Here is a 26,025-nt window from a genome sequence, read left to right on the forward strand (position 1 = left end):
CACTATATACACTGATAGACAGCATGTCTTTTTGCAAGGCCCACATATATAGGGCCCTGTGCCCACTTCTTTGTGTCCCCATGCATGTTATACCACAGGTGCTCATCAATAATGGAAGAGGGCAGGGTCCACCTAAATCTAGATTCTGGGCTTCCCCGTGCACAAGAATGAGTTCATTCCCCTATTGGAAGGGGCAGATGTCATGGGCTCCACTACAGTTGGAACATCGACCCTGTATCAAAATAAATCTAAAAACCAACAACGAAGCAATGCGAGGATGAGACAGGACCAGACAATCATGGGCCATAAAACCCAGAGTCCCCTGGGGCCGAGGCAAAACAGTAACTATTTTATCCCTGACAAGGGGAGAGCTGCTGTCACCTTCAGTCATACCCGTGCAGGAGTGAAATCGGGGTACCGCTTTCACACCGGCCTGTACCGCTAGGCTTTGTGATCACGTGGTTACCTCATGTCTACCAAACCCTAAAAATCCCCTAGTCTGCGTCACAACTTCCCGCTCCCTTCTGAGGAAGAGAAGGAAGCGCTGGAAGCAACAGCGTCATCTTAAAGAAACCGGCAAAACCACATCCGCACGAAAAGGCGGAACTCGTCGTTGTTCTCGTCGTTTATTGGCCACACATCCAGGAAGCTGGGTCGCAGGGACTTCCGTTAACCTGACCTAGAGGGCGGTGTTGTACGGCGCTCCCGGTCGGCTGAGTCACGCATGCGCAGGCTTCCTGCCCTCGTCCAATCGGAAGGTAGCAAGCGAAGCCGCGCGGCTCCGGCTTTTTTTTTGGCGCCCGCGGTTGTGGACCGCCCCGTTGCTATGGACCAATCCGCTTCAGCTTCCTCTATGGTTTTACCCAATCAGGGGCGGAGGGCGGAGATCCGGCCGGCGGAGGGCAGAGCGTGGTTTCTCTCCAGCTCCAGTGTGGGGATTGTTGCTGAGGTACTTTTGCTGGGCTGTGTGACAATCCCGGGCGGGCAGCTCTCTCGACTGGCAGCCGCCGTGCGGGATGCTCGTGGAACGCGCTGGGCGGGGAGCGCGGAGGGGAGTGGGTGGTGCGTGAAGGCGGAACACGTGCGCGCATAGGGGGCCGAGTGGGACTCTAGTGTCAGGCTGTGTGGCCCACGCCACCTGAACGCTTTCTCTGCATCGGTTTTCGATGAAGGGTGGGTAGCTCCTGCTCGCTCATGCCTGCCCTTCCTCGAACTGATTGCACACCCACTTCCCGGCTCTGGCCTTTATCCTTGTCAGAAAGCAGATTTTTCACTTGGGACGTGAAGCCAAGCAATACTCTATATGTTGTGATGCCAGCTACTATGCGAAGTGACTTTTGTATGTCGGGTCTAGTCCACAGAGCTAGGTGCTGGCCCGGTGTGGTGGTGCACACCTATGATCCCAGCACTGACTGGTAGGCAGAGGCAAGAGGATCTCTGAGTTGCAGGCCAGCCAAGGCTTCCTAGGGAGACTTTGTCGTGCGCGCGCGCGCACACACACACACACACACACACACACACACACACACACTTAATCCACAACAAAAACACCCGAGATAGTTGATGTCACACACACACACACACACACACACACACACACACACACACACACACTTAATCCACAATAAAAACACCCGAGATAGTTGATGTCAGTATCCTTGTCTTCATTTGAAAAAAAAATTATATATTAACTATCTCATCTAAGTTAACACACACACACACACACACACACACACACACACACTTAATCCACAACAAAAACACCCGAGATAGTTGATGTCAGTATCCTTGTCTTCATTTGAAAAAAAAATTATATATTAACTATCTCATCTAAGTTAACACACACACACACACACACACACACACACACACACTTAATCCACAACAAAAGCACCCGAGATAGTTGATGTCAGTATCCTTGTCTTCATTTGAAAAAAAAATTATATATTAACTATCTCATCTAAGTTAACTCTTTACTTAAATTGAGGTAATTCAGCTTCCATGAATGTAAAATAAAAAGATGGTACAACTAGCCAAGCACTGCTGTTTTCTTTCCTAACTTGAAATTATTTTAAAATCCAAACCGAGTACTTGGAAATCAGTTAATTATTGTTGTCCAGATAAGGTGAACTGGTAGAAATGCATCTGACTGAGGGTCTGGTTCCTAACTTTGCTTGTGTGAACCTCAGCTTCAACTGCACGATTAAAATCAGTACCAGATTGTTTCTTAGTGTTCTGATAATCCAATGAAAAAATGGACTTACAGTGTACATTACTGGTGTCAACTACACCAGTTTCTGCTTGTTTAATGGCATTTGCACAGGATAGGACTGTTAGCATGCAGCCTGGGAACACTAAATGTGACATACCTCTGTGTAGACGGATTACCAGCCTATCAAGTTCAGGACTGTATTTATTACCCAGTGAACATAGTGAGAAATGTCTAGTTCGTATTTTTCCCTTAGACTTTATATAACATAAGGCAAAAGTGACTCAGCCCATATTACTTGCTAATTTTCTTTAATTTCCCAGAAGTGCAGTTTTGTAATTGTGTCTTTGTTTACAGTCATGATTATATTCTGCCACTTTTATTAAATTTTTTAAAGTTTATTTTACATACCAACTACAGTTTCCCCTCCTCTTCCCTCCCCCACCTCTTTTCTCCCCCCCCTTCACTCCTCCATCTCCATTCAGAAAGGGTAAGGCCTCCATGGGAGTCAACTAAGCGTGGCATATCAAGTTGAGGCAGGACCAAGCTCCTCCCCACTGCATCAAGGCTGAGCTAGGCATCCCACCATAGAGAATAGGTTACAAAAAAAAGATCTCATTTGCCAGGGAGGGATATGTCCTGATCCCACTGCTAGGGGCCCCACCAACAGACCAAGCTACACAACTGTCGCCCACATGCAGAGGGTCTAGCATGCAAACTCCCCAGCTGTCAGTCTAGAGTCCGTGAGCTCCCAGGAGCTAGAGTCAGCTATCTCTGTGGGTTTCCCCATCATGATCTTGACCCCACCCCCATGCTCATATAATCCTTTCTCCCTCTCTTCAACTGGACCCCTGGAGCTTGGCCCAGTCCTTGGCTGTGGATCTTTGCATCTACTGTCAGTTACTGGCTGAAGGTTCTATGATGACAATTTGGGTAGTCACTAATCTGAATACAGGAGAAGGTTCCAGTTTAGGAACCCTCTCTCTAGTATTACTAGGAGTCTTAGCTAGGGTCATTGTTGTGGATTCCTGGGAGTTTCCCTGACACCAGGTTTCTCCCTAACCCCATAATGGCCCCCTCTATCACAATATCTCTTTGATTGCTCTCCCTCTCAGTGCCTCCCCCAACACAAGCATCCCAATCCCTCATGTTTCCATTCTCCCTTCTTCCCCCGTCCCCCTTACTCTGGAGATCTCATTTCCCCTTTCCAGGCGTATCCATGTATTCCTCTTAAGGTCTTTTGTTTTGTTTTGTTTTTGAGACAGGGTTTCTCTGTGTTGTTGTGGCAGTCCTAGAACTCAGAAAACTTGATGTTCTGTCAAATGCTGGAATTCTAGGATTTCACCATCAATTCCAGATACAACTTCTATTTATTACAAATAGAACTAAAGACATTGCTTTTGTTGTTGTTTGAGACAGAGTCTCAAGCTATGTAGTTTTTGGCTGGCCTGGAACTTTGTAGACCAGGCTAGCCTGAACTCAGAGATCCACCTGCCTCTGCCTCCTGAGTGCTGGGATTAAAACCTAGTGCCGCCACACGAAGCTTAAGGCATTGCTTTTTTTGCTTTGATGCTAAAGAAAATTAAAAACAAAATACAAGCCCTACATTTTCAGTGGTCTCTTTAAAAACAAAAACAAAGGGAAGAAAATACCCAGGTTCTTATGGCACTCAATCTAGCCTGGAGCTCACCATATAGTTGAGAGTGACTTTGAGTTTAGGATCCTCCTACCTCCCTAGCTCTGGAGTGTTGGGATTGCAGGTGTGTACCCCCATTACCATATTACATGGTCCTGAGTATTGAACCCAGGGCTTTCTGCAGGCTAGGCACACTATCACCTGAAGGACATCCTCAGCTCAAGTGATTTCTGTGGAGTTATTTACTTGATAACAAAAAAAGAGAATATATGTATTTCTGAAATGGGACCATTTCATGCTAGTTTAGATTAATAGAGTGGATTATATACACATCACTGCTAAACTTTCTGTTTTTAAATATTATATTTAGTGTGTGTGTGTGTGAGAGAGAGAGAGAGAGAGACAGACAGACAGACAGACATGATACTGCTACTGTGGACATCAGAGGTGAACTTGGGAATTCACTCTCTACTTCAGCCATGTAGGTTCAGGGGCTCAAATGTAGGTTGTTAGAAGTAATCTCACTGGTCCTGTTGTTTTTTGAGACAGTCTTACACTATAACCCAGGCTGTCCTGAATTCACTGTTTATCTTAGCCTGGCCTCAATTGACTGTTTAACAAATCACCACAAATTTAATGACTTCAGACAGCAGCTGGGTAGAGGTAGCACAGGCCTTTAATCCTAGCCCTTGGGAGGCAGAGGCACTCAGGTCTCTATGAGTTCGAAGCCAGCCTGGTCTACAGAGTGAGTTCCAGGACAGCCAGAACTATTACACAGAGAAACTGTGTCTGGAAAAAAAAAAAAAAAAAAAAAAAAAAAGCATAAACTTGGGGCTGGAGAGATGGCTGAGTAATTAAGAATGCCTTTAATCCCAGCACTCGGGAGGCAGAGGCAGGTGGATCTCTGTGAGTTCGAGGCCAGCCTGGTCTCCAGAGCAAGTGCCAGGATAGGCTCCAAAGCTACATAGAGAAATAGAGAAACCCTGTCTTGAAAAAGCAAAAAAAAAAAAAAAAAAAGAATGCTTTCTGCATAGGATGGTATGGCGGTGCACGCCTTTAATCCTGGCATTCTGGAGGCAGAGGCAGAGGCCCGACGGACATTGAGTTCCAGGACAGCCAAAGCTACAAAGAGAAACCCTATCAGAAAAAAATAAAAAAGCTTCCTGTCCTTGTAGAGGACACTAGTTTGTTTCCCAGCACCACATTGGGAAGCTCACAAGGCCTTTAATTTCAGCTCCAGAAGATATGAAGCTGCTTCTGGCCTCTTCAGGCACGAGCACACAGGCATACATAAATATGTGCACCTAGGTAAAAATAAGCAGCACAAATGTATTATGTTTCAACTTGGATCTAAAAATTTTTCTGGGCTAATGTCAAGGTATCAAATGTTACAACATTTCTTGCCTGGTTCTGCAACCACCTTGCCCCAAATGAACACACAGACACTGTATTAGTTATGAAACTGTTGGCTGGTAGTTTGGGCTTCTTATTGCCTATCGATGTCTTAATTATTAACCCATAACTACTAATCTATGTATTTTTGCATGGTCTTATCTTACCGGAGGCCTGACTCTCATCCTCTCTTCCGGGCTCACATGACAACTCCTTTCTGCCTACACTTCCCAGGATTCTCCTCATCTGGTAGCCTTGCCGATCCTTCCTGCCTGGCCACTAGCCAAACTGCTTTATTCATTAACCAATAACAGAAACATATGTATAGAAGACATCCCCATCAAATCAAAAGCCTTTTGGATCTCTCACAGGAAGATGTGTGTTTTTCTAGCCTTTTCCGGCTTCTAGTGACTGTCTATATCCATTAGCCTGTGGCTCTTTTTTCCTTTTAAAGATGATTTCACCCTGCTGGCCTTGAATGCATGGTAACCTTCCTGCATTAGGCTTCCAGGTACTGGGATTACATGTGTGGACCATCCTGCTAGACTCAGTATGTAGCTCCTGCTTCTGACAGTCATCTCTGGTGGCTGCTTCCATCACCATCTACCTCCTCTCTGTAATGAAGTCTCCTTCCTTCCCCTCTCACTTCTGAGGAAACTGGTGATATGTAGGGCCTTCCCAGATAGTCAAATTATTCGCTCCATCTCAAGATGCTTAACTAGATATGTGAAGCCTTTTTTTTTTTTTGTCATAATGAGGAGCGCTGATGGATCCTAGGAGGCTGGTAAGACTTAAGTATCTTTGGGAGCCATTACTCAGGCCTCCACAAAGGCTCTGATGGGTGAAATACCCTCTGTGATGGAAGTGAATATGCAATAGGGACTTTTAACAGAAAAAGTGTGTTAGGGAACTGGTAAGTTAGACTTCCAACAGCTGTGAGAGAACTGAGCATCTCTTGAACAGCAGAAGTAACTGAGTAATCCTCTGCTATAAAACTAGAATTAGGGCTGGAAAGATAGCTCAGGGGTTAAGAGCACTGCCCGTTCTTCCAGAGGTCCTGAGTTCATTCCCAGCAACCAAATGGTGGCACCCAACCATCTGTAATGTTATCTGGTGCCCTCTTCTGGCCTGCAGGGACACATGCAGGCAGAACACTGTATATATAATAAATAAATAAATATTAAAAAAAACTAGAATTAATCATTTAGAGAAGTGTCATTGGATTCTAACCCACCTTAAGAATTCACATGACTTGCAGTCAGTTCCTGATGATTCTGATTGATGCCATTTTGAATTATTTATTTATGAGATCATAACATTACTGTTCTTGGGAAAGATTGCGATGTACTCCTTGGCTTCTTTCCCAGTTTACTGCAGTCATGGTTTTGTATATATTCCCTCTTTAAGTAGCATGATCTTAGGTGATGGGAATTTATGATAAGGAAACCAGCCATTCAGACAACCAGAACGTTTCAGAGTGATAGTGCATGGCACAGGGAAGGCGGGATTTTGAGGGGAGGAGGGAAACTGGAAGCTCCAGAGTTCAAGGCCTAGTCTCAGTTACACATTGAATTTGACCGCAACATGAGCACACGAGACTCTGTGCCAAAACAGTAACAACAAAACCCAACCACTTCAAACCTCTGGGTCCTATTGCTCCTAACAATATACAGTAGGCTTTATGGAGAACTGGATTCTGGTCATCTTTCAGCAAAAAAAAAAACAAAAACAAAACAATATATAAAAAAAAAGCCAGCAACTCTGATGACTTCAGAGTTTTCCCCTATCTTCACACAAAGACATTCTCTTGCTAGAATTCATAGTTTTTGAAAGATGTGGGTTTGCTTTGCTAAGTACAAATATAGGTGCATGGGAATAAGTATTGGCATTCATTATATAAAAACTTCATAAAGATTTGTGTTTGTTTGGTTTGATTAGGAGGGGACAGGACCAGGAGAAGCACATGCGAGAGAAGTTCCTTGTGGGTCAGGCCTGGAAGTGGCCTACATTATTTTTCACTTTCCATTGGCTAGAAGTCTTTGGCATGGCTACATATAACTAACCTGGCTGTATGCCTAGCTCTTGATCTGTTGTGCTAGCAGTCTTTTAAGACAAGACAGTGGCTCATCTAACCAACTACTTATAATTTGGCCTCAAAGAGTCCTTAGTTTCTTTGGGTGTGGGGTTTGAGATGGTTTCTCTGTGTAGCTTTGGAGCCTATCCTGGCACTCCCTCTGTAGACCAGGCTGGCCTCAAACTCACAGAGATCTGCCTGCCTCTGCCTCCCAAGTGCTGGGATTAAAGGCGTGCGACACCAACACCCGGCTTGAGTCCTTAGTTTCTTAATCCTTTAAATTCTCCCTTGTGCTGGACACAGTGGTGTTTACCTTTAATCCCAGCAGAACAAGCAGCTCTGTGAGCGCAAGACCCAACCTGATGTAGGCTAGTTAGGGCTACATAGAGAGGCCTTGTCTCAAAACCAAAACCAAAATAAATAAATTCTCTATTATTTAGATGTCTCTAGACAACACTAATGTGCAAAGCCCCTCTAAGGCTAATGCTAGCTAGACCCATGCTGCTATTGGATCCACAGCAAAAAGCTACTTGTCCTTTGCTCCAATGAAGTCTGGGTTTACAGGCAGAAACTGCCAGACACATTTTTCTGTTTCCTGGCTGAGTAGTGAATGAAATGAGGACATCACAACTCCAAGGGAGTAGACCTTACCAGGCCTGAGGGTGGGGGGAGGGGGGAGTGCCAGAGAGGAAGACAATGAGGGCAAAGAGAGAATGAAGAGTAGAAGAGACCAAGAAGGCAAAGGGGAAAGAGAAAGCATAGCCAGAATAGCAGGATTATATAAGAATCAGAAACTGGGGGAAGGGACGCAAGGCTAGGATTTAGGATGGGGGTAGGTGAGAAGAGCTGAGAGGAGACGGTACATGCACATGTGCTATTAAGAGGAGCCCAGAGGCAGCATGCGCTTTGGTATACTGATGGACACCACAGTTAGCTCTTTGTCCCAGTCTTCTTTTGGACCTGACAAGCAGAGTTTAATCAGAGTCTCTTCAATGTTTCCCATTAACTTTATTCAGTGTTATTAACTGTTAATGTGTCATAATAAACAGCTAGAAGAAAGAAGGTTTTACCATTGAGCTGCATCCTTAACCCCTTTCTATTAAACTATTTGTTTATTTTTGAAATAGGGTCTTATGCAGGCATGTCTCATCAAAGGCTGGCTAGACTGTACCTTTCTCCTCTCTCTTTTCCTGAAATAATCCTTCCTCTGTCTCCCAAGTGCAAGAACTGTGTGGGTCACCACTGCCCAGTCTCCCCCCGGCCCCTCTCTCTCTGGATTTTTAAGGCCTCAAACTCAAGAGATCCTCCTGCCTCTGCCTCTGCCTCACTAGTGCTGGGACCACCACTGCCTGGCTTCTTTTTTTTTCTTTACCTTCCTTCCTTCCTTCCTTCCTTCCTTCCTTCCTTCCTTCCTTCCTTCCTTCCTCTGTCTCTGTCCCCCTCCCTCCCTCCCTCCTCTTTCTTTCTTTCTTTCTTTCTTTCTTTCTTTCTTTCTTTCTTTCTTTCTTTCTTTCTTTCTTTCTTTCTTCCAGGGTTTCTCTATCTAATAGTATAACAGCCCTGACTGTCCTGGATCTCTGTAGACCAGGTGGCCTCAAACTCACAGATCCACCTGTCTCTGCCTCCTGAATGCCCCACTACCACCCCAGCTTCTCATTTCTTTCTCTGACTTTAAACTCACTTTGTAGTCAGGATAACCTGGTGGGTTTACAGGCATTCATCATCACACCAGGTTTTACATGGTGCTGGGTAATGGACCTAAGACTTTGTACATGCCAGGCAAGCACTCTACAAAGACCTATACCCTCATGCCCCTATTCTCTCTCCTTGAAACATTGTCTTAAATTGTAGGCCAGGCTAGCCTTGAACTCATTATTCTTCTGCCTCAGCCTCTGGAGTGTTGGAATCACAGACATGTTATCAGTCCCTGAAGTAAGGGGAGGCAGAAGTAGTAGGACCATGGGGCAGGAAGGCTCTGCTGAGCATGTCCGTGTTCATCCACGAGTCCTTTCCTTTTCCCCTCTCTGGCAGTCAGTCTTGTCTAGGGATACTTATGAACCTTGTATTCCTTCAAGTTATATATCACAGCAGTTTATACGCTTCCTGTTAAATGAAGCACAGAATTAAAGAATAAGGGAGGGCTACTACATATTCCAGATCTTTCTGAAAGTCACTGGGTGTTCATCTTTCTGTAAGTTTGAAAAAGTTATTTAATAGTTAACATTAATAGTTAATATTCAGTTAATTTTTGCAGGTTTTCAGGATTTAAAATGCTAGGCAAAGGAAAGGAGGGAAAAGACACTTGTCTTCAAGGACTATTAAGTGTAAGTAGGAGTATATTGAAATAAATGAGGGCTATAATCTCTATTTATTTATTTGTCAGACTTTCTGTAATCCAGGTTGGCTTCTAACTTCTCCTTCTGCCTCATCTCTCTCTTTCTCTTTTACACACACACACACACACACACACACACACACACACACACACACACTCACACACAGGAACACTCATACAGGCACAAATGTGCATGCTGTTTCTCGATTGCTCTCTCTTGCTGCTGAAGATTGAATCAAAGGACTTAATACACATTCAATGATTCCACTGCCACTTCACTACATCCCCATCCTACTGTTTGTCCTTTTAGATGTGCTGGTGATGGGATTCTTGAGTAAGTGATTTTTCACAGAGCTACATCTCCAACCCCCTGGTGTGTGAAAAAAAAAAAAATTCCGGGTGGGTGTGGTGATGCACTCCAGAGGCTAAGGCAAGCCAATCTTGGAGTTCAAGGCCAGCCTGGTGTACACAATGAATTCCAGGCCAGCCAGGGCTGCATAGTGAGATAATGAGACTGTGTTTCAAAACAAAGTAAAAAAAAAAAAAAAAGAACAACAACTTACCACTTTTTGAATGCAGCACAGCTAGATGTTAAGAACACAGAATTTTAGTGAAACTGCTTGGCTTACCCCTGAGTCTTTGCAACCTTGGTCTGTTTATTTTTAACTGCTCAGTTTATGCTTCAGTTTCCCCAGCTGTGAAATTGAATAGCAATAAGCACCTCTTAGGATGTTGTGAATATTTGAAGGGCTTAATCCTGTACTTGACAAACACTGTTAATTGAATAAAATTCCTCCCCCTTGACTTTATTTGTTGTTATTATTGGTGTGGTGTAAGTAGCTGGATGGCTGGGGTTTTTATTTATTTATTTTTACATTTTATCATATGAGTCCTAGGGAATCAAAGGTTACGGGACTTGATGTCAAGCACTTTTACCCACTCAACTGTTGCTCTGGCTTGCTAATTTTAATTATATCTCAAAGCTGATGATGTTTTTACTTGTTTTGGGATCCCCTGCTTGGGGATTGGTGGGGTTCTGCAGCCTGTCTCTGGGGAAAACTCAGGGATTGGTGGATTTCAAGCCCGATCCTGGGCAAGTGTGCTGTCATGTTCAGCTTCACCTTTCCTTTTAAGCTCTACCTCATGAATCATAAACTGGGAGCGCAAATGTAACACCCAGATGTGGTAGTGTACACCTGTAATCCAAGAACTTGCATGCAAGTTTGAAGCATCACATATGATCCCATCTCAAAAGACAAAATAACAGAAAGAAAAGAAAAAGTAAAAACACAAACAAAAACCCATAGTTGGACAATGGACAGGGTATATAGCAAGAATTCGGTACACATTACAACAGTGATGCACACAAAAAAACAGTAAATAACGTAAGTGGGAATTAAAACAGGGCACAGGGAAGATCTGAGATTTGCTGATAGTCATCCTCCCTCAAAAGTAAACCAGGGTAAAACTCGAACAGAGTTTTCCCATTAAGCCAGCTCCTGTTATCTGTAATACTTCTGATTCGGCTCATATGGAAGGCTCCGGATGGCTCCTTCATTTCCTATTGTGTTGGCTTATTTTTGTGAGCATACATTAATTATACTTAATGGATTTCATCATGACATTTCCATATACATAGCTATGCCATATTTAACTTGCCCATTGTCCTCTTTTGTCCCACTCCTGTAGACTCCCTCCTTATAGCTGGTCCCTCCTCCATTTTTCATGACTGTGTGAAGCCCAGGGAGTTTCATGAACTGCTTGCGTGAGCCTGGGTGAGGTGTCATTTCCAGGGTATGAGGCCCTGTTGACTATACCACTGGAGTACGTGTCTCTCCTTCACCCATGTTATATTGTTGGCTGCTGTTAATCTTTTAATCTCAGTTCTGATTTCTCTCAGAGCCCTTCTTCTCCTCGGATCCTCCTGTGGTATTCAGACCTAATGTTAACATGCATAACAGCAAACTGTTTTCAAGTAAAGAAGAAAGAAAATAAATGTTGAATCTAATTTTTTTCATGTTTTCCCCCCCATCGGTGCTGTTTCTAGCCTTATTGTAGCACTGAATTATTTTAGAAGGTGTTCTAAGCTTTCTCTTGAAGATTATAAAGTATTTTTAAGTCTTAATTCAGAACTAAGAAAGGAATTTGAGACTAGCACAGTCCTCTGAGCCATTCTCAAATAATGCAATTTATGAATCATTGTGCTGTTTTTATCTTAAATGATTAATGTGTAGGTTTGTATTTTACATAAAAATATAATGTTATAAAGTACTGCACTCTGGAAATTTTAGATTTTCAATCCTTTTTGTGAAATAAAAGTTGCATTTTGAATACTTGGTAAGTTTCTTGAAGTAGCTAGAGAGTACATTAGTGTTTATTGAATGCTCCCTGCAGATAGAGAACTGTGTAATATTGAAGTCCTGACCAATTCCTTAGCTTCTTCATTTCTGCCTTCCTGGAGTGTGCTGGCTAGTTTATGTCAACTTGACACAAGCTAGACAGTCATTGGAGAGGAAGGAGCCTCAACTGAGAAAATGCCTTCATAAGATCAGGCTGTATGTAGGCAAGCCTATAGCGCATTAAAAAAAAAAAAAGTTACACTTTCTTTTTCTTACTTTTTAAAAAGATGTAATATTTATTATGTATACAGTGTTCCATCTTCATGTATGCCTGCAGACCAGAACAGGGCACCAGATCTCATTATAGAAGGTTGTGAGCCACCATGTGGTTGCTGGGAATTGAATCAGGACCTTTGGAAGAGCAGCCAGTGCTCCTAACCTCTGAGCCATCTCTCCAGCTGTCATTTTCTTTTTCTTTCTTTCTTTCTTTCTTTCTTTCTTTCTTTCTTTCTTTCTTTCTTTCTTTCTTTTTTGTTTTTTCGAGACAGGGTTTCTCTGTGTAGCTTTGGAGCCTATCCTGGCACTCGCTCTGGAGACCAGGCTGGTCTCAAACTCACAGAGATCCGCCTGCCTTCTGAGTGCTGGGATTAAAGGCATGAGCCACCAACGCCCAGCATCATTTTCTTAATTATTGATTGATATGGGAAGGTCCAGCACATTGTGGGTCTGGGCTGCGTCGAAAAGCAGGCTGAGCAAGTCATGAGGAACAAGCCAGTAAGCAGCTCTCCTCTACGGCTTCTGCATCAACTCATGCTGCCAGGCTCCTGCCCTGTTTGAGTTCATGTCCTGACTTCCTTTGCTGATTAACAGTGATGTGGAAGCCAGAAAACCCTTTTCTACCTAAGTTACTTTGGTCATGGTGTTTCATCACAGTAGTAGTAAACCAAACTAAGACATTGAGTTTTATAAGAATGAAGGAGAGCATTGGTGGCGCACAACTTTAATCCCAGCACTCAGGAGGCAGAGGCAGAGGCAGGTGGATCTCTGTGAGTTCCAGACTAGCCTGGTCTACAAGAGAGCTAGTTGCAGGACAGCCTCCAAAGCTTCAGAGAAACCCTGTCTCGAAATAAAACAAAACCAACCAACCAACCAAACAAACAAACAAACAAAAAAAAACCCAAAAGAATGAAGGAGGTTGGTGTGAACTGACATTCTCAAAGCTGTGATAGTGGTTGGTTTATCAATATGTTACTTTTTAATTTTCAATTTCTTTCTTTCTTTCTTTTTTTTTTTTTTTTTTTTTTTTGTTTTTCAAGACAGGGTTTCTCTGTGTAGCTTTGGAGCCTATGATGGCACTCGCCACTCGCTCTGGAGACCAGGCTGGCCTCGAACTCACAGAGATCTGCCTGCCTCTACCTCCCAAGTGCTGGAATTAAAGGCGTGTGCCACCAACGCCCGGCTTTAATTTATTTCTTAAGTAGTAAACTGGGAAGGGAGTTAGACTGCTTCTTCTGAGGCTTTAGGGTGGTTTGTGAACCTTCCTGTTTAATCTGCCGTTGTTTTACATATATGTGAGTAATTCTTACCTTTGTCTCCTTGTTTTCCTTTACCAAGTACATTTTGTGTTTGTATTTTCCTAGTCTCACAGAAAGTAGGGTTACTTAGCTACAGATTGATAGAATGATTGATATAAAAAAAATTGGAAGCCAGGTAGTGACACACACCTGTGAGCCCTGTGTTTAGGAGGCAGAAGCCGGAAGCTTGCTGTGAGTTCAAGGCTTGTCAGGAAAACATAGTGAGTACCAGACCAGCCAGGGCTACATAGTGAGACCCTGTCTCATAAACAAACAAAAAATAACTGAAAAGTGTTTTTCCTGGCCTTATAAAGTTTATACTCTTTAGTAGGCAATGAAAAATATGTAAAATACAGATAATTAATGTCAATTTACTTAGCATATGATTATTGCTGCATGAATATCAATGTATTGATATTTAGAGGAAGTTGAAATTTATTTTGTGCAGGATTAATAAGAATTTTATGTAGCCAGTAGAAGTTGAAGTGAATCTTGAAGTATGGGTAGGGGCTAGGTGACTAAAAGGATGTGGAATTCTTAGAATAGCAATCCTTTTTGTAATTCTATTGTTGAAAAAATATTTTACTGACTAACACAGTTTACCCACTGGAATGTTGATGGATATTAAGTACAGTCACTTGTAATTTCAAACTTTCATTTAATGCCTGTAGTTCATACAGAAACAACAATAGAATTATTGTGATATTTATCATTATTAAAAATCTTGTTAGCTGCATGTGGTGACACATGCCTTTAATCCTAACACTTGAAAGGCAAAGGCAGTTGGCTATCTGTGAGTTCAAGGCCAGCCTGTCTACCAAGTGAGTTCTAAGTTGACTAGGGCTACATCCTGAGATTTTGTCTCAATTTTTATTTCTTCTTTAATATTTTATGTATTTAAGAAAAAATATGTTTGGGTGTGGTGGTTCATGCCTGCTGTTCTCAGCATTAAAGAAACTGAAGCAGCAGGATTGCTAGGAATTCCAAGTCGGCCTTCACATTGTGTGAGACTTTTCCTGTGAAGATGTAAACAAGTATTTATTCTGTCCAAACAGGGCACCACAACAGACCAAAGTAATGATTCTACTAAAGTCCAACTTGGTGAGACAGTGCCTTTATTGGAGCTACTTATGGGATTTCGAGTGAGTGGAAACTGGCAGACACAGCTAAGAGATAACATCATTGCAAAGCCTACCTCAGCCTGGTTGCTGACTAATGAAAACTGTTAATGCACCATATGCAAGCAGTTTGTGGAGGAGAAAGTCTCCTCTCTTCAGCAGTCTTTATTGCTTATATAACCCTGGGGAGGGATGAGCCTTGTGAATATGGTTAAGTTTCAGGGATTTCCTGAGACTGGTGAATTAGTTAAAAAAAAAAAAAAAAAAAAAAAAAGTGTGTGTGTGTGTTTCTCCTATGTGAAGTAAGAATTCCTTGTCATGTGTTTGTAATCTTGCTATCTTTGTCCAGGATTCATCCAGGGCTAAATCAAGTGTTTCCTGGGTCTGTGTTAGGAGCTAGGAAGCAAGGATGATAATGGAAAAGTAAATACTCAAGTGGACATCAAGGGCCATTTCCACAGTAGGAGTCATTAACTAGTTTATTCTCGTCTTTTCCTTTATCAAAGGTGATTTGATTGAGAGCCTAGATGAGTATGATTTGAAGTTAATAGAAACATGGGAAAGCCCATTTTGGATATATTTGAAATTTTGGCGGCATGTACAGGAAGGTGTAGTGGTTTAAGCAGGCTCTAGAGTAACAGGATTGGAATTTTGAGGAGAGATCCAAGCTGGGGCGAAAGTCCAGACGCTCACGGGGTGGAAGTAATTTATCTTGTCTAGGGAGAGAGAAATGTCTGAGAAAAATTCAGTTCAATTTCAGTTGTCAGAGCCGGCATCAGAAACCCCTGTTACTGTGAGTCTGTGTTTGGAGACTAGAGTGCTATCCCGAGTAAGCCCCGAATTCTCTTATTGTCGCATCTGCTGCTAGATGGCAGTAGCGACCAGCACCACGGGCAGGGAAGGCAAGTATTGAAGTGACCCAGCCATTGAGAGCGGAGCAGAGGGGCAACCAGTAGGGCATTGTTTTCAGTCATTGTTTCCTTCACATCAGATCTATAAAGTAAGTAAAGTTTTTTTTTTCTCTCTTAAAAACAGGTGTTTACAGGATGGTTCAAGAATTACACCTCTCTTGTTTCTCTGTTAAGCTCTTTTACCATGTTTAGAAGACAGGAAGTGACTTTAGAACTTACTAGATTCTGATCTTATGATAAAGGACAAATGTTTAATGCTTTATTGCAGACATATTAGAAAATACTACATATATTTAAAGGTTTACCAGCTACTGTTTTTCCAGTATTTATTACTATTATATTTATTTATTTTTATTTATTTATTTTTTTAAGACAAAGTTTCTCTGTGTAACATCCCTGACTGTCCTGGAACTCACTCTGTACACCAGGATGGCCTCGAACTCACTGAGATCCAATTGCCTCTGCCTCACGAGTGCTGGGATTAAAGGCATGGACTGTCACCGCCCAGCTTATTATTAGTATTTTGTTGTTGTTGTTGTTTTGGTTTTTTTGTTTTGTTTTGTTTTGTTTTTCGAGACCCGGTTTCCCTGTGGCTTTGGAGGCTGTCCTGGAACTAGCTCTTGTAGTCCAGGCTGGTCTCGAACTCAGAGATCCACTTGCTTCTGCCTCTGCCTCCTGAGTGCTGCCACCACCGCCCAGTTTATTTTTAGTATTTTTAATTATATGTAGGCATGTGTTCACATGAGTGTAGGTGCCCATGGAGGCCAGAGGCATCTGATTCCCTGGAGCTGAAGTTACTGACACTTGCGAGCCGTATTATATGGGTGCTGAGAACCAAACTCAGGTCCTCTGGAAGAGCAGCAAGTTCTCTTAATCACTGAGCCATCTCTCCAGCCCCACCACTTACTGTTTTGACTTACATTTCAACATACTCTTAGGATACTCCCCTAGCTTGAAGTGTTAACTAAATAGTGATTCTACTATAAATGCAAAAGAAGGCATCACTAGCAGTCGGTTTGTAGAGGACTACAATTCTACCTAGTCTGAAGAACTGTGCTAACTGGTAGGTTTGCCTACTTATCATGTGCAAGCCTTAGATTTGATCATCCCTATACTACTATCCCTCAAGTTGCCTATTGCATGAGAGATGGTAACATGATTAAAAGCTCCTTAGCGTCCAGAAGCCTTGTCTCACTCCATCTTAGTCTCCATTAACCGTAGACATTTATCATCAACATAAACATAGAGTTTTTTCTGCTTGGTTGCTTAGGGTAGCATTTTAGAGTAGTATTGACACTGAATGCACCTGGGAAGTATCTAATTATGTTTACATGTTATGCTGGCTAGTTTTATGTCTTCTTAACACAAACTAGAGTCATCTAGAAGAGGTAACCTCAATTGAGAAAATGTTCCCGCCAGACTGGCCTGTGGTGCAGCTCCTTGATTGACGTTTGATGTGGAAAGGCCCAGATCACATGGTTAGAGGGCATTAGATCCCATGGATCTAGAATTACACCTGGTTTTGAGCCACCATGTGGGATTCTGGGAATCAAACCTGGGTCCTCCGGAAGAGTAGCCAGTGTTCTCAACTGCTGAGCCGTCTCTCCAGCAACTTTGTAGAAATGTTGTTTTATGTGTTTGTATGTGTGCTGCATGTGTTAAAGTGCACGATGTGTGTGCAGTGCCTGCAGGGGCCTCCAAAGAGGGCCCGGGACCCCCCGGAACTGGAGTTACTGACAGTTGTGAGCCACTGTGTGGTGCAGGGAAATGAACTCAGGTCTTTTGTAAGAAAAGGAAGTACTCTTGGCCAGTTAGCCATTATTCCAGCCCCTAGCCTACATCTCTTTTCTTAAATACATTTTCTGGTTCATAAGTGTAGGAAAAGAATTTGATTGTGTAATTGTTAGACCCTCAGAAAGCTGAGGCTTCCAGAATCTTAGTCCAGGACGGCGGCCACCCCAAACACAGAATGGAGGCGAAAGCTTGATGCAAACTGCATGAGGCTTTATTGTAGTTTTATGAGCTAACCCTATGTTAGCTCGGGTCTTTCACCCACCCGCCATGGCAGATGGCGAGAAAAGACGGCTCCTTGGGTCTCCCAAAAGATCTTATAGGGCAGCGTAAGGGGAGTGTCTAGGGGTACGCACAGGCTTACGCACAGGCTCACGATTGGTGTGCTTCCAGGCTTGGAGGGCTTGCCCTGTGTTGATTGGTCAACTGGTTGTTATGGCCCATAGGCCCTCCCAGGGTGGTTGCTATGCTCTCTACGTCATTGCTGTGCGCTTGTCCGTAAAGCACACCCAGGGTCGTAAAGCATAGCGCCACCAGCTAACTTCCGATTGGCTCCTTGTCACGAGACAGGCATCTGACTTTCTAGTGACTAACTTCTAATGGGTTCCTTGTCACGAGACAGGCATCTGACCTCTACGTGACCAAGGCAGGTTTATAGCAAGCACATGTTCGGCTGTTATGGCTGCCAAAAGGGAAGCCGGTTCATTCATAATGTTCTTGCTTGAGACTACTTCCAATAATGTATTTATTCAACAGTTTGGGAGTTAGATAAAAAGATAAAGATAATACTTATTCCTTGTAATAGTTAAGTATTTTTTTCTTTCTTGTACAGTTTTGGTTTTTTATTATTCAGAGGGGCCTTGTGTGCCATTGCACACCGAGGAGGTCAGAGGACAGCATTGTAGAGCTTGTTCCCTTCCGCCTTTGTGTGGACTCCTGAGATGGAGCTCAGGGTGGTGGGTTGATGAGGCTAGGGCCTTTGTTCTCTGAGCCATCTTATGCCCCCACATCCCAACCCTGCCTTTCAGATAGGGTCTCAGACTAGGCTGCCCTTGAACTTAACTATGGAGCTGACAATGACCTTTAACTTTTTTCTTTTTCTTCCTTTCATTGAAAATAGATTATGTTTTTCCTCACACAATATATCCTAATTACAGTTTCCCCCCTCCTCCTCCTCCCAGTTTCTCCCCACCTTCTTTCCCATCTGGATCCACACACTTTCTGTCTCGTTAGAAAACAAACAAGCTTCTAAGGAACAAAAATAAAATATAATATGATAAAACAAAACTAACACATTGGAATTGGACAAAACAAGCAGAAGGAAAAGAACCTAAGAGAAGGCACAAGAAACAGTAGCTCACAAAATAATGACATGGAGACTTACTAATTCTGAAAGCTTGGCCTTAGCTTAGGCTTTTAACTGGTTCTTGTAACTTAAATTAACCCATATCTTTAATTCTTTGACGTGACTTGGTTACCTTTACTCTGTACTGCCCATCCTGCTTCCTCAATTTCCGGCTGGCTACTCCACCTTCTTCCTGACATTCCTCCTTTGCCTGTAAGTTCCGCCTGTCTCTCCTGCCTAGCTATTGGCTGTTCAGCTGTTTATTACCCCAATCACAGCAATACATCTTCACAGTGTACAAATATCCAGGGCTGGAGAGATGACTCAGAGGTTAAGAGCACTGCGTGTTCTTCCAGAGGTCCTGAGTTCAGTTCCCAGCTGATGTTGGTTCACAACTATCTATAATTGTGTTCTGGCACCCTCTTCTGGCATGTAGTTCAGGCATTCATGCAGGCAGAGAACTGTATACATAATAAATGAATAAATCTTAAAAAAAAAAAAAAACTAACAAATATCCCACAACACTGGGTTGAAGAGATGGGTCAGTGGTTAATAGCACTGATTGCTCTTCTAAAGGATCCGGGTTCAATTCCCAGCACCCAAATGGCAGCTAACAACTATCTGTAACTCCAAGAACTGACACCCTCACACAGACATACATGCAGACAAAACACCAATGAACATAAAATAGAAATAATTTTTAAAAAAGAAACAGAGACCCACTCATTCACACACTAAGGGATCCCATAAAAACACCAAGTTGGAAACCATAAACTATATGCAAAGGACATGATACAGATCCATGCAGGTCCCATGCATGCTACCTCAGTCTCTGTGAGTTCATATGAGCTTTGATCATGTTTACTTTGAAGGCCTTGTGTTTCTTGGTGTCATCTATGCCCTCTGGCTCTTACACTTTTCCACCTCTTCTTCCATGGGTTTCCCTGGGCCCTGATGGGGGGGATTTGATGGAGATAACCCCTTTTAGGGCTGAGTGTTCCAAGGTCTCATTCTCTGCATAATGTCTGGCTAGGTCTCTGTATTTGTTCCCATCTGCCACAGGAGGAATCTTTCCGATGATGGCTGAGCATGACACTGACTGAGTATAACAGAATGTCATTAGGATTCATTTTATTGCTACTTTTTTTTTTTTTTTTTTAAAGACCAGTAGTATTTGGTTTTACCCTAGGTCCCTAGACTATCTAGCCTCAGGTTTTTGGTCATCCAAACAGTTCCATCTTGTGGAGTGGGCCTTAAGTCAAATCAGGTGTGATGGCTATTCTTGGTTGTCAACTTGTATATCTGGAATGCTATGAAGGGCACACCTGTGAGAGATTTTCTGCTTGGTTTGAAGTGGATGAATCCACTTTGAGTCCAGACCTCTGAAGTAGGAAGATACACCTTTGATCTGGGCCACACCTTCAGCTAGCAGCCTTTATAAGGACACGGAAGAAGGAAGCTGAAGCTGTTGCTCTCTGCCTACTTGCCCTCACCTTGTCAGCTCCATTCCTTCGCTGGCATTGCAGCCTACTTCTTTGAGATTCCAGCATATAGAGAAGACCAGCTGAGACACCTAGCCCTGTGGGACAGAGCAACTACTAGATCTTGGACTTTCCATTTACAGCTAGCCATTGTTGGATTAGCTGGACTGCAGCCTATAAGTCATCTAATAAATTACACACACACACACACACACACACACACACACACACACACACACACACACACACACACATTGCATAAGTTCTGTGACTCTTGAGAAGCCTGACTAATACATCAGGTATTGGTTGGTTACTCCTACAAGCTTTGTGCTATCATTAACACTAGCCTGTCTTGCAGGCAGGACATCATTGCCAATCCAGGTTTTGTGGCTGGCTTTGTGTTTATGTTTCTCTTTAGGTAGCATGCAGAGTACCTTCCTGTACCAAAGATGCTACAACATAGGAGTCTTCACTATGTAGGCACCAACTCAACTTCTATGTGTTCAGTGGGTTGTATAGGTGTTGTCTTTAGCAGTGCAACCTTGCATCAATTGGTACAAAACAACCTGTAGTCTTGGCAATAGCCTAGGTTATTTAGAAATTCCCATGAGACTAGAAATTTCATTTGTTGACAAGAGATACCCAGTTGGAGCTCTGTCTCCCTCATTATTTGGCAACTTTATTTACATCACCTTTATATTTGTATATATTTTAGGAAGTATGGCCCTTACGTTTAGTTGTCTCTTCCTGTATTCCCTCTAGCTTGATTCTCTGGTTCCAGTCCCCTGCCCCCCCCAATCATCCATAACTATTCTATTTCCTTTTCTTAACTAGATCTATCTGCCCTCCCCCCAGTGCCTTACTCAATACCTAAATTCTGTGACTCAGTGGATTGTAACTTCATTATCATTAATTTAACAGCTAATAACCACATATAAATGGATACATACCATGTTTCTCTCTGGGTCTGGAATACCTCACTCAGGATGATTTTTTTTTTCTAGTTCCATCCATTTCCCTGAGAATTTCATGATTTCATTCTTTTTAAAGGCTGCATATCACTCCATTGTGTAAATGCATACATTCTCTTTATCCATTCTTCTGTTGAGGGACATATAGGTCCCAATTTCTGGCTATTATGTATAGAGCAGCAATGAACATGGTTGAGCAAGTGTCTCTGTGATAGGGTGAAGTGTCCTTTGGGTCCTTTGGGTGCATGCCCAAGAGTGGTATAGCTGAATCTCGAGGTAGATTAATTACCATCTTCCCGAGGAATTGCTACACTGATTTCCATAGTGAATGTACAAATTTGAACTCCCAACAATGGATGAGTGTTCCCCTTACTCCACATCCTCTCTAGAGATGTCACTTGCTTTATTCATGTCAGCCATTCTGATGGATGTAAGTTGGAGTCTCAAAGTCATTTTGACTTCTGTTTCTCTGATCGCTAAGGATGTTGAACATTTCTTTAAGTATTTCTCAGTCATTTGAGTTCCTCTTTTGAGAATTGTCTGTTTAGATCTGTATTCCATTTTTAATTAATTGCATTCTTGATAACTAGTTTAAGTTCTTTATATATTTTGGATATTAGCCCTCTATCAGATGTGTAGTTGGAGAGTGTGGTGGCTGTGTGTTGCCTAGTAAGAAATTCTTCTGGCATCCCGATAGTGTGGCCATTGGAGGTTCCAGGTAAAATGTGTTTCTAGGTGGGGTGGTTTGAATTAAAATGACCCCCCATAGACTTGTAGGGAGTGGCATTATTGGAGATGTGGCCTTGTTGGAGGAAGTGTGTCACAGAGGGTGGGCTTTGAGATTTCAGAAGTTCAAACTAGACCTGTGGTCATCCTCTCTTCCTGCTGCTTGCTCATCTAGATGTAAAACTCTCAGCTACTTCGCCAGCACTGTATCTGTCTACATGCCATCATGCTTCCTGCTGTGATAATAATGGACTAAACCTCTGAATCTGTAAGACAGCTTCAATTAAATGTTTTTCTTTATAAGAGTTGCTGTGCTCATGGCATCCATTCATAGCAATAAAACCCTAACTAAGACACTAGGTTTTGGGAATTTACACTTGGGAATGGGGATGAGCTGGGGTGGGGTGCTAAGGAAGTCCATAGAAGGGAGGAAAACAAGGTGCATCTACATAATCCCCCAAGAATGGGGGCGGTGAGTTAGGAGAGTCCTCAGTGGGTGGTCCCTACAGAGCTGGTGATGAGACTGGGGGATTAAGTGGAGGGAGAGGGGAAGATCTGTAGTTAGTCTACCTATTTAGCTGGCTGGATTGTCTTCTGATCCACCTGCCTTTACTTCCTGAATGCTGGGATTACAGGACTCCTCCACAATGCTCTGTTTTATGCTGTAGTATCCTTTAAAGCCAGGCCATGTGGTCTACCCTTGGAACTATATCTCCAACCCTCTCTTTTTTCTTTTTAAAGTCAGGGTCTCATATAGCCCTGTTGGCCTCTGAGTTGATGTATAACCAAGGCTGGTGTCGTAGTTTGAATGAGAATGGTCTCCATAGGCGCATATATTTTAATGCTTGGTTCCTAATTGGTGGAACTGTTTAGGAAGTATAAGGAGGTGTGGCCTTGTTGGAGGAGGTGTGTCACTAGGGGTGGGCTTTGAGGTTTCAGAAGTTCATGCCATTGTCAGTCAGCTCTCTGACTCCCTAATACTTGTGGATCAAGCTCTCAGCTACTGCTCCAGTGCCATTGCCTTCCCTCCTGCTCCCCACTGTGATGATAAGGGATGCACCCTCTGAAACCATAAGCCCCCCTCCATAAAATCTTTCTCCTATGAATTTCATTGGTCATGGTGTCTTATTACAGCAATAAAACAACTAAGACTTAGCCTTGAACTCCTGATCCTCCTGCCTCTATCCTAAGTACTGGGATTAGTGACCTGAGCCATCACATAAGACTCTTGCTTCTCTTTAAAAATGAATTCTGGACAGTGTGTAGAATAATAGAATATTTACCCTGGGGAATGAACACTTTTAAGTACTCTGTCAGGCTGTGAAGTCTAATCAGGTTTGGGCTTTGTTGTTGCTATAGTTACCCTAGTCTACTACAGACTTTAGATTCTTTGAGCTGTGGGCTATTTCCATCTTGTACATAATCATCATGTCAGGCCTGAGATGTCATGGCCATAGTTTTTCTCATTGGCCATGCTGTATTCTGAGTTCCAACAGGTCCTGCCTGCCTTAGCCAAACAGGCTTCTCTGTGTGTTCTTCCTCCTGTGATGCAGGCCTTGCTCTTGAACAAGGAACTGTTCTCCAGAATTTCTTTTGGGTGATAAAGTCAGGATTCCCCTGCACCCCCCCACCACCCCCCACCCCCCGTATAAAATACCTTTATTGTTTTACATTTGACTGTTAACTTATTCAATTAAAAATTTCTAAGTTAGGGGTTGCAGAGATGGCTCAATGGTTTATGGCTTATGCTGTTCTTCCAGAAGACCCCATTTTATAACACCCACACCCACATCAATTAGATCACAACTTCCTGTAACTCCAACTTCAGGGGGTCCAACTGTTGTGTCTGGCCTCCTATGCACTCAAGTGTGCATACCATTCATGGGCATATACATAAAACTTTTTTTTTTTTTTTTTTTTTTGAGACAGGATCTCACTATTTAGCTCTAACTGTCCTAGAACTCTATGTAGACCTGGCTGGCCTTGAACTCACAGAGATCTGCCGGCCTCTGCCTCCCTGGAGGCGCTGGGATTAAAGGTGTGCACATAAGACATCTTTAAAAATCTTTGATTATTTTTAAAGACCTTTTTAAAAATATCTAAATTAGAAAGCACCTTGACCAAAAATTTTGAATGCATTATTTGATTGTTAAGGTTGCTATGGAGAATCCTGATAGTATTATGAGCCTCTGATTGGACCCTTAGAACCTTCCCTCCATCTTCAGCTTCCTGAATTTTAGTCTTAAGATGCTTGTTCCTTGTGTGTCCCTTCCTTGCCATCCTTGTTGGTACTTTCTCAGGTTCTAACACTCGAGTGTTCTGGTCTGTGAAGCTCTAACCTGGACCAGACTACCTCTTCAACCTCGACTTACACTCTGCTTTTTTTTTTTTTTTTTTTTGAAAACAAAATCTCATTATACGTACAACTGAGACTGGCCATAAATTTCTAGATCTGCTGTGTATCCAGATTGGCTTCCAGCTTGAAGTGCTCCTGCCTGTACTCCGCAAGTGTTGGATTGCAGTGTGTGGTATACGCCCAACTCTGGTTAAGCTTCAGCTGTGCAGGTTCTCTCTCTGTCTCTGTCTCTGTCTCTGTCTCTGTCTCTCTCTCTCTCTCTCTCTTACCTCTGCCTAAGACTCAGTTCCCCCACCACTGTTTCTCCCCACTGGCGATTGAATCTGGAGTCCACAAAGTGCCCCACCACTGAGCTTTATCCCTAGCTGTTTGTCTTTGTTTATTTTTTTATTGGGTAGTGGGGTATTAGATATCCAGGATGGCCTTGAACACACTCCATAGCCCAGGCAGGCCTTGAACTTGTGACCCTCTTAGCTCAGCCTCCCAAGTATCTTAGTCTGCAACACCAGGCCCATGCCATCCGACCCAGCTAGCCTAGGAGACGCTTGCTGCATGTGGTCTAGTACCTTCCTCCTGCCTTTCATTCTGCTTGCAAATGTCACTTCATAGGAAAGCTTTTCAGCTAAAGATTTCATTTAGAAGATTCCCTGCCTATTTCTTCTTCCTTATTCTAATTACTTTTTATAATACTTAGCACCAAGTTGGTTTTTTTTTTTCCATTTAATCAGTCTTTAATGAAAACTAAGTGTAGAGTGATACTTCTGTCTCAACTCTTTGGAAAAAGGGGAAGACATGATCTTCTTCCGAATGTGAGAGACACATTGAAATGATATTTACAGTTCTTGCTTGGTCAGAAGTCACAAATGGATTGCACTTTATCATGGCAGCTGCCACTCCAGCAATGACTGTGAAAAGGTAGCATTGAGTATTTTTACTATTAGAATCTGTTGTCTGTGTTTGTATCAATTGTTTCACAAGAAGGCAAGGGGCTCTGTGTTCTTTTCCAGCTTGCTCTCCCTCTTTCACTATGTTGCCAAAGCTGGCCCTGAATACCTAGACTCAGGATCTCCTTGCCTCAGCCTCCTGAGTATCCAGAACTATAGGAGAATGCCACCACCTTTGTTGCTGAGTTCTTGAATAGGGCAGTTCTTTAGGAGTTGAGTAGACACAATGTTGTCAGACCTTACCAATTTCTAACTACAATGTATATTATTTGTCATATGTATCATGTAGTTGATTTTTAAAATAACATTAGCATGGTAACATCTTTTTGTAATGGAATAGTTCTTAGTTTTTGTTTCTTTTCTTTCTCACTCCTGCCCTCCTGCCTTTTACAGTTATTAAAGATGGCATTTGCTAATTTTTAAAGCATCTTTTCGGAATCAGAAGAAATAGTAAACACACAGTACTTCTAACGTTGCAAATTGAGACAGCTTTTGACGAGTAGTTTGGTTTCTCTTTATTTGGTTAACCAGCTGGTTGTTCTGGAAAGGAAAAGCAGTTAATTGTATTCATTGAAAGAAGCTGGGTAGACTTCTGTAAAGATTGAGTTTTGCATGGAAGAATTACTTGAGAAATTACTTGGGATGTTACTGGGAAATGTTTAAAAATTTAGATTTATTTTGCCAGGTGTTAGTGGCACATGCCTTTAATCCCAGCACTAGAGAGGCAGAGGCAGGTGGATCTCTGTGAGTTCGAGGCCAGCCTGGTCTCCAGAGCGAGTGCCAGGATGGGCTCCAAAGCTACACAGAGAAACCCTGTCTTGAA

The 26,025-nt window shown here is 42.7% G+C and overlaps 1 protein-coding gene across 2 annotated transcripts in view; it reads left to right on the forward strand.

Moving 5' to 3' along the window:
* The first annotated feature begins 808 nt into the window (after window positions 1-808).
* The window catches only part of Wdr89 (WD repeat domain 89), a 37,650-nt gene continuing 12,433 nt past the window's right edge, over window positions 809-26,025 (forward strand). Inside the window, exon 1 of one of the 2 annotated variants that reach the window (XM_027418262.2) lies at window positions 809-949. In XM_027418262.2, the coding sequence (XP_027274063.1) occupies window positions 827-949 (123 nt within the window). In that variant the 5' untranslated portion in view covers window positions 809-826. Of the gene's footprint in view, window positions 950-15,414; window positions 15,678-26,025 lie in introns of those variants that run through there. The other variant, XM_027418263.2, reaches the window with a different exon arrangement.

This window comes from Cricetulus griseus, chromosome 5, assembly GCF_003668045.3.
Source record: "Cricetulus griseus strain 17A/GY chromosome 5, alternate assembly CriGri-PICRH-1.0, whole genome shotgun sequence".
NCBI classification, from domain to species: domain Eukaryota; kingdom Metazoa; phylum Chordata; class Mammalia; order Rodentia; family Cricetidae; genus Cricetulus; species Cricetulus griseus.